This window comes from Cicer arietinum, unplaced genomic scaffold (genome assembly GCF_000331145.2).
Source record: "Cicer arietinum cultivar CDC Frontier isolate Library 1 unplaced genomic scaffold, Cicar.CDCFrontier_v2.0 Ca_scaffold_75_v2.0, whole genome shotgun sequence".
Classification (NCBI taxonomy): Eukaryota; Viridiplantae; Streptophyta; class Magnoliopsida; order Fabales; family Fabaceae; genus Cicer; species Cicer arietinum.
The window spans coordinates 1-8,087 of NW_027333724.1; the positions used below are offsets into that span (position 1 = coordinate 1).

The 8,087-nt window shown below is 34.7% G+C and overlaps 1 protein-coding gene across 1 annotated transcript; it reads right to left on the bottom strand.

Annotated features, from left to right (window-relative positions):
- Positions 1-195: 195 nt before the first annotated feature.
- On the bottom strand, positions 196-1,077 carry LOC140919133 (uncharacterized). Its single transcript, XM_073364694.1, has 4 exons — positions 930-1,077; positions 639-848; positions 454-546; positions 196-364 (listed from the first exon to the last, which is right to left on the bottom strand). Exons 1-4 carry the CDS (start codon positions 1,041-1,043, stop codon positions 227-229), a joined length of 555 nt encoding a protein of 184 aa, XP_073220795.1. The 5' UTR covers positions 1,044-1,077; the 3' UTR covers positions 196-226.
- Between the last annotated feature and the right edge of the window lie 7,010 nt (positions 1,078-8,087).

Sequence of the window (8,087 nt, forward strand, 5' to 3'; positions counted from 1 at the left end):
TTTGGCGCTTCTCTTGAGGAAAAAAGCTTTTGGGAGTTACGCCAAATTCTTTCCCCCTAACTCAACCGGAATACTCAGGGACATTAAACACTTTACCAAGAATGTCCCTACAAGTATCCTTGTTGCCCTTCGGATTTTCAGAACTTTGTTCAATAATTTCCTAAAATACATGTAACATTAAAAAGATAAGTTCAATAGCATTTTTAAAATACAATATTAAAAAATATTAAAGTGATAATATACTTACACAAAGTTCTACAACTTTTTTGACATTTTCATTATCAACCACTCCGTCTTTGTTAACACGCGCTTCCTTCCATAAGATATGACGACCCAAGGGTTGATCGGCTTGGGTGTCTTTTCTCTATTCGTTAAAATCATAAACAAAATAATACAAATTAGTTACACACTATAGTTTATAATACAAATTACAAGTGATGTTTAATTACTTACAATTTTTTGTTCAAGGCGTGCATATCCCATACGTGATTTCTTGTATGGGTGTTTTGGGTTGCTTGCCCGTTCGCGATTTGCCGTACTAATATTCTATATAAAAAAAAATTGCAATTGTGTAAAAATTTAAAATACGCTACGAATATGAATAATAAAACACAAATGCTAATAAATTAATAACTTACGACAAACGCCGGGTCAGAACGTTTGGAAACAAATGCACTCCATTCATCCTTTGATATATAATGTTGATATATCTTTGGAGGTTCAGCATTTGTGTTTCCTTCTCTATCTTTTAGATAGAAATTTGAGAGATGGGATCTAAATCCACGATGGATTTTCCCAGCAACTCTCAAAACATATGACTTTCGTTCCTCATCAAGAACAAAAGTGGTCTGCAATGAAAACAATTATAAGTAATGTATTTTACAGAAAAAAAAATTATAAATGACAAAAGAGTAGATCAAAATATTTACTTGAATGTCATTCCAGATGATATCTTTGGCATCCTTCAACGCCTTATCTCTCCAGTTGTCTATTGTTATTGGGACATTTTGACGAACAACAGCCCCAATGTAGCTTACAAACATGGAGCTGTTGGGGTCAACTGGCTGACCACTCTCGTTCCAGCCAACCTAATAAACTCGTGGTTTTAACCAATGTGTTTCATGAAATAATTAAAAGCACAATTCTCAATGGATATAGATTTTAGTTCATTTTGTTTTTTACTAGGTGGAATCTAATCCATTTTGTTTCTAAAACATTGTAGTTTAGGGTTTAGGGTTTAAGGTTTAGGGTTTAGGGTTTAGGGCTTGTGTTTAGGGTTTAGGTTATAGTGTTTTGCGTTTTGGGTTTATGGTTAAGGGTTAAGGGTCTAGGTCATATCTAGTCCATTTTGGTTCTTAATTAATGTAGTTCATGTAATAAAATCAAAATTCTTAATGGATATAGATTTTGGGGCATTTTGTTATTTACTAGGTGTATTCTAGGTCTATTCATTGTAGTTCGTCCAATAAGAACAAAAGTCAAAATGCATGAATATTTTAGGTCATTTTGGTCATTACTAGGTTTTAGAATTAGGGTTTAGGTTTTAGGTTTTATGTTTTAAGGTTTAGGGTTTAGGGTTTAGTGTTTAGGGTTTTGGTTTTAGGTTTTTGCGGTTCAGAATTATGGTTAAGGGTTAAGGGTCTAGGTCATATCTTGTCCGTTTTGTTTCTGAATCAATGTAGTTTTTCGAATAAGTGCATAAGTGTTACTAGATTTTGATTTTAGGTCTTTTTTTGTTGTTGTTATGTTTCTTTTTATCAATTTTTTTTGTTGTTGTCCATTTTTGTTGTTAATCAATGTAGTTCAACCTATTAGTGCAAAAGTGTCACTTGATTTACATTTTAGGACGTTTTGGTTTTTGATATATTTCTTTTTTTCCATTTCAGTTCTTATCATTTTAGGGTTTAGGGTTTATAGTTTAGGGTTCAGGGTTTACAGTTTATGATTTATGGTTTAGGGTTTATGGTTTATGGTTTAGGGCTTAGGGTTTAGGGTTTAGGGTTTAAGTTTAGGGTTTAGGGTTTACGGTTTAGGGTTTATGTAGTTCGTCGAATAAGTGCATAATTTAAGGTCATTATTGTTTTTATTATGTTTCTTTCTATCAATTTTAGTTCTTATATATCTAGTTTGTCCAATAAGTACAAAAGTCTCAATAAATTAATATTTTAGGTTAATTTGGTCTTTAATAGGTTAAGGGATTAGGGTTTAGGTTTTATGGTTTAAGGGCCTAGGTCTATTCTAGTCCATTTCGATTTTAACCAATGTATTTCATGATATAATTAAAAGCATAATTCTCAATGGATATAGATTTTAGGTTATTTTGTTGTTTACTAGGTGGAATCTAGTCCATTTTGTTTCTAAAACACTGTAGTTCGTCTAATAAGTGCAAAAGATTCAATATATTAAAATTTTAGGTCATTGTGGAATTTGTTATGTTTTTTGTTGTTGTCCATTTTGGTTGTTATTCAATGTTGTTCAACCTATTAGTGCAAAAGTGTCACTTGATTTAGATTTTAGGTTTTAGGATTTAGGTCTTCGGTGTTTGGTTTTAGGATTTCGGTTTTTGGTTTTACGTTTTAGGTTTTAGGTTTTAGGTTTTAGGTTTTAGGTTTTAGGATTTAGGATTTAGGGTTTAGGGTTTAAGGTTTTGGGTTTAGGGTTTAAGGTTTAGGGTTTAAGGTTTAGGGTTTAGGGTTTATGTTTTAGGGTTTAGGGGTTGGATTTAGGGTTTGCGGTTTAGTGTTTTGCGTTTCGGATTTATGGTTTGGGGTTTAGGTGTTTGGTTAAGATTAATAGGGTTTAGGGTTTAGGGTTTAGGGTTTAGGGTTTAGGGTTTAGGGTTTAGGGTTTAGGGTTTAGGGTTTAGGGTTTAGGGTTTAGGGTTTAGGGTTTAGGGTTTAGGGTTTAGGGTTTAGGGTTTAGGGTTTAGGGTTTAGGGTTTAGGGTTTAGGGTTTAGGGTTTAGGGTTTAGGGTTTAGGGTTTAGGGTTTAGGGTTTAGGGTTTAGGGTTTAGGGTTTAGGGTTTAGGGTTTAGGGTTTAGGGTTTAGGGTTTAGGGTTTAGGGTTTAGGGTTTAGGGTTTAGGGTTTAGGGTTTAGGGTTTAGGGTTTAGGGTTTAGGGTTTAGGGTTTAGGGTTTAGGGTTTAGGGTTTAGGGTTTAGGGTTTAGGGTTTAGGGTTTAGGGTTTAGGGTTTAGGGTTTAGGGTTTAGGGTTTAGGGTTTAGGGTTTAGGGTTTAGGGTTTAGGGTTTAGGGTTTAGGGTTTAGGGTTTAGGGTTTAGGGTTTAGGGTTTAGGGTTTAGGGTTTAGGGTTTAGGGTTTAGGGTTTAGGGTTTAGGGTTTAGGGTTTAGGGTTTAGGGTTTAGGGTTTAGGGTTTAGGGTTTAGGGTTTAGGGTTTAGGGTTTAGGGTTTAGGGTTTAGGGTTTAGGGTTTAGGGTTTAGGGTTTAGGGTTTAGGGTTTAGGGTTTAGGGTTTAGGGTTTAGGGTTTAGGGTTTAGGGTTTAGGGTTTAGGGTTTAGGGTTTAGGGTTTAGGGTTTAGGGTTTAGGGTTTAGGGTTTAGGGTTTAGGGTTTAGGGTTTAGGGTTTAGGGTTTAGGGTTTAGGGTTTAGGGTTTAGGGTTTAGGGTTTAGGGTTTAGGGTTTAGGGTTTAGGGTTTAGGGTTTAGGGTTTAGGGTTTAGGGTTTAGGGTTTAGGGTTTAGGGTTTAGGGTTTAGGGTTTAGGGTTTAGGGTTTAGGGTTTAGGGTTTAGGGTTTAGGGTTTAGGGTTTAGGGTTTAGGGTTTAGGGTTTAGGGTTTAGGGTTTAGGGTTTAGGGTTTAGGGTTTAGGGTTTAGGGTTTAGGGTTTAGGGTTTAGGGTTTAGGGTTTAGGGTTTAGGGTTTAGGGTTTAGGGTTTAGGGTTTAGGGTTTAGGGTTTAGGGTTTAGGGTTTAGGGTTTAGGGTTTAGGGTTTAGGGTTTAGGGTTTAGGGTTTAGGGTTTAGGGTTTAGGGTTTAGGGTTTAGGGTTTAGGGTTTAGGGTTTAGGGTTTAGGGTTTAGGGTTTAGGGTTTAGGGTTTAGGGTTTAGGGTTTAGGGTTTAGGGTTTAGGGTTTAGGGTTTAGGGTTTAGGGTTTAGGGTTTAGGGTTTAGGGTTTAGGGTTTAGGGTTTAGGGTTTAGGGTTTAGGGTTTAGGGTTTAGGGTTTAGGGTTTAGGGTTTAGGGTTTAGGGTTTAGGGTTTAGGGTTTAGGGTTTAGGGTTTAGGGTTTAGGGTTTAGGGTTTAGGGTTTAGGGTTTAGGGTTTAGGGTTTAGGGTTTAGGGTTTAGGGTTTAGGGTTTAGGGTTTAGGGTTTAGGGTTTAGGGTTTAGGGTTTAGGGTTTAGGGTTTAGGGTTTAGGGTTTAGGGTTTAGGGTTTAGGGTTTAGGGTTTAGGGTTTAGGGTTTAGGGTTTAGGGTTTAGGGTTTAGGGTTTAGGGTTTAGGGTTTAGGGTTTAGGGTTTAGGGTTTAGGGTTTAGGGTTTAGGGTTTAGGGTTTAGGGTTTAGGGTTTAGGGTTTAGGGTTTAGGGTTTAGGGTTTAGGGTTTAGGGTTTAGGGTTTAGGGTTTAGGGTTTAGGGTTTAGGGTTTAGGGTTTAGGGTTTAGGGTTTAGGGTTTAGGGTTTAGGGTTTAGGGTTTAGGGTTTAGGGTTTAGGGTTTAGGGTTTAGGGTTTAGGGTTTAGGGTTTAGGGTTTAGGGTTTAGGGTTTAGGGTTTAGGGTTTAGGGTTTAGGGTTTAGGGTTTAGGGTTTAGGGTTTAGGGTTTAGGGTTTAGGGTTTAGGGTTTAGGGTTTAGGGTTTAGGGTTTAGGGTTTAGGGTTTAGGGTTTAGGGTTTAGGGTTTAGGGTTTAGGGTTTAGGGTTTAGGGTTTAGGGTTTAGGGTTTAGGGTTTAGGGTTTAGGGTTTAGGGTTTATGGTTTTGGGTTTAGGTTTAGGGTTTAGGGTTTAGGGTATAGGGTTTAGGCTTTAGTGTTTTGCGGTTGGGGTTTATGTTTTAGGGTTAAGGGTCTAGGTCATATCTAGTCCATTTTGTTTCTTAATCAATGTAGTTCGTCGCATACGTGCATAAGTGTTACTAGATTTTGATTTTACGTCCTTTTCGTTTTTGTTATGTTTCTTTCTGTCAATTTTATTTCTTATATATGTAGTTTGTCCAATTAGTACAAAAGTCTCAATAAATTAATATTTTAGGTTATTTTGGTCTTTACTAGGTTCAGGGATTAGGGTTTAGGGTTTAGGTTTTATGGTTTAAGGGCCTAAGTCTATTCTAGTCCGTTTTGGTTTTAACCAATGTATTTCATGAAATAATTAAAAGCATAATTCTCAATGGATATAGATTTTAGTTCATTTTGTTTTTTACTAGGTGGAATCTAATCCATTTTGTTTCTAAAACATTGTAGTTTGTTTAGGGTTTAGAGTTTAGGGTTTGGGTTTAGGGCTTAGGGTTTAGGTTTTAATGTTTTGCGTTTCGGGTTTATGGTTAAGGGTTAAGGGTCTAGGTCATATCTAGTCCATTTTGGTTCTTAATTAATGTAGTTCATGTAATAAAATCAAAATTCTTAATGGATATAGATTTTAGGGCATTTTGTCATTTACTAGGTGTATTCTAGGTCTATTCATTGTAGTTCGTCCAATAAGAACAAAAGTTAAAATGCATGAATATTTTAGGTCATTTTGGTCATTACTAGGTTTTAGAATTAGGGTTTAGGTTTTAGGTTTTAAGTTTTAAGGTTTAGGGTTTAGGGTTTAGGGTTTTGGTTTTATGGTTTAAGGGCCTAGGTCTATTTTATGGTTTATGATTTATGGTTTAGGGTTTATGGTTTAGGGTTTAGGGTTTAGGGTTTAGGGCTTAGGGTTTAGGGTTTAGGGTTTAGGGTTTAGGGTTTAGGGTTTAGGGTATATGGTTTATGGTTTAATGTTTATGGTTTATGGTTTATGGTTTAGGGTTTAGGCTTTAGGAATTAGTGTTTTGTGTTTCGGGTTGATGGTTTAGGGTTGATGGTTTCGGGTTGATGGTTTATTGTCCATTTTGGTTGTTAATCAATGTTGTTCAACCTATTAGTGCAATAGTGTCACTTGATTTAGATTTTAGGTTTTAGGATTTAGGTCTTCGGTGTTTGGTTTTAGGATTTCGGTTTTTGGTTTTACGTTTTAGGTTTTAGGTTTTAGGTTTTAGGATTTAGGGTTTAGGGTTTAAGGTTTTGGGTTTAGGGTTTAAGGTTTAGGGTTTAGGTTTTAGAGTTTAGTTTTTAGGGTTTAGGGTTTGGATTTAGGGTTTGCGGTTTAGTGTTTTGCGTTTCGTGTTTACGGTTTAGGGATTAGGTGTTTGGTTAAGATTAAGGTCATTTTGGTCTTAGGTGTTTGGTTTTAGTGTTTAGGGTTTAGGGTTTAAGGTTTATAGTTTAGGGTTTAGGGTTTAGGGTTTAGGGTTTAGGGTTTATGGTTTAGGGTTTAGGGTCTTTCATGATATAATTAAAAGCATAATTCTCAATGGATATAGATTTTAGGTCGTTTTGTTGTTTACTAGGTGGAATCTAATCCATTTTGTTTCTAAAACACTGTAGTTCGTCTAATAAGTGCAAAAGATTCAATATATTAAAATTTCAGGTCATTGTGAAATTTGTTATGTTTTTTGTTGTTGTCCATTTTAGTTGTTAATCAATGTAGTTCAACCTATTAGTGCAAAAGGGTCACTTGATTTAGATTTTAGGTTTTAGGATTTAGGTCTTCGACGTTTGGTTTTAGGATTTTGGTTTTAGGTTTTAGGTTTTAGGTTTTACGGTTTAAGGTTTAATGTTAAGGGTTTACGGTTTAGGGTTTAAGGGGTTAAGCGCTTAGGATTTAGGGTTTGGGTTTAGGGTTTACATTTTAGGACGTTTTGGTTTTTGATATATTTCTTTTTTTCCATTTCAGTTCTTAACATTTTAGGGTTTAGGGTTTATAGTTAAGGGTTTAGGGTTTACAGTCTATGATTTATGGTTTAGGGTTTATGGTTTAGGGTTTAGGGTTTAGGGTTTAGGGTTTAGGGTTTGGGGTTTATGTAGTTCGTCGAATAAGTGCATAATTTAAGGTCATTATTGTTTTTGTTATGTTTCTTTCTATCAATTTTAGTTCTTATATATCTAGTTTGTCCAATAAGTACAAAAGTCTCAATAAATTAATATTTTAGGTTAATTTGGTCTTTATTAGGTTTTAGGTTTTAGGTTTTAGGTTTTAGGTTTTAGGTTTTAGGTTTTTGGTTTTTGGTTTTAGGTTTTAGGTTTTAGGTTTTTGGTTTTTGGTTTTAGGTTTTAGGTTTTAGGTTTTTGGTTTTAGGTTTTAGGTTTTAGGTTTTTGGTTTTAGGTTTTAGGTTTTAGGTTTTTGGTTTTAGGTTTTAGGTTTTAGGTTTTTGGTTTTAGGTTTTAGGTTTTAGGTTTTTGGTTTTAGGTTTTAGGTTTTAGGTTTTTGGTTTTAGGTTTTAGGTTTTAGGTTTTTGGTTTTAGGTTTTAGGTTTTAGGTTTTTGGTTTTAGGTTTTAGGTTTTAGGTTTTTGGTTTTAGGTTTTAGGTTTTAGGTTTTTGGTTTTAGGTTTTAGGTTTTAGGTTTTATGTTTTAGGTTTTAGGTTTTAGGTTTTATGTTTTAGGTTTTAGGTTTTAGGTTTTATGTTTTAGGTTTTAGGTTTTAGGTTTTATGTTTTAGGTTTTAGGTTTTAGGTTTTATGTTTTAGGTTTTAGGTTTTAGGTTTTATGTTTTAGGTTTTAGGTTTTAGGTTTTATGTTTTAGGTTTTAGGTTTTAGGTTTTAGGTTTTAGGTTTTAGGTTTTAGGTTTTAGGTTTTAGGTTTTAGGTTTTAGGTTTTAGGTTTTAGGTTTTAGGTTTTAGGTTTTAGGTTTTAGGTTTTAGGTTTTAGGTTTTAGGTTTTAGGTTTTAGGTTTTAGGTTTTAGGTTTTAGGTTTTAGGTTTTTGGTTTTAGGTTTTAGGATTTAGGGTTTAGGGTTTAAGGTTTTGGGTTTAGGGTTTACGGTTTAGGGTTTAGGGTTTAGGGTTTGGATTTAGGGTTTGCGGTTTAGTGTTTTGCGTTTCGGGTTTATGGTTTAGG

Excerpts from the sequence above, each read along its gene's own strand:
- LOC140919133 (XM_073364694.1), bottom strand. The coding sequence starts at position 1,043 with ATGTTTGTAAGCTACATTGGGGCTGTTGTTCGTCAAAATGTCCCAATA. Across the intron at positions 547-638 it reads GTTCTGACCCGGCGTTTGTC|AATATTAGTACGGCAAATCG; the intron begins GTAAGTTATTAA and ends TTTTTTATATAG. Across the intron at positions 365-453 it reads CACGCCTTGAACAAAAAATT|AGAAAAGACACCCAAGCCGA; the intron begins GTAAGTAATTAA and ends TTTAACGAATAG.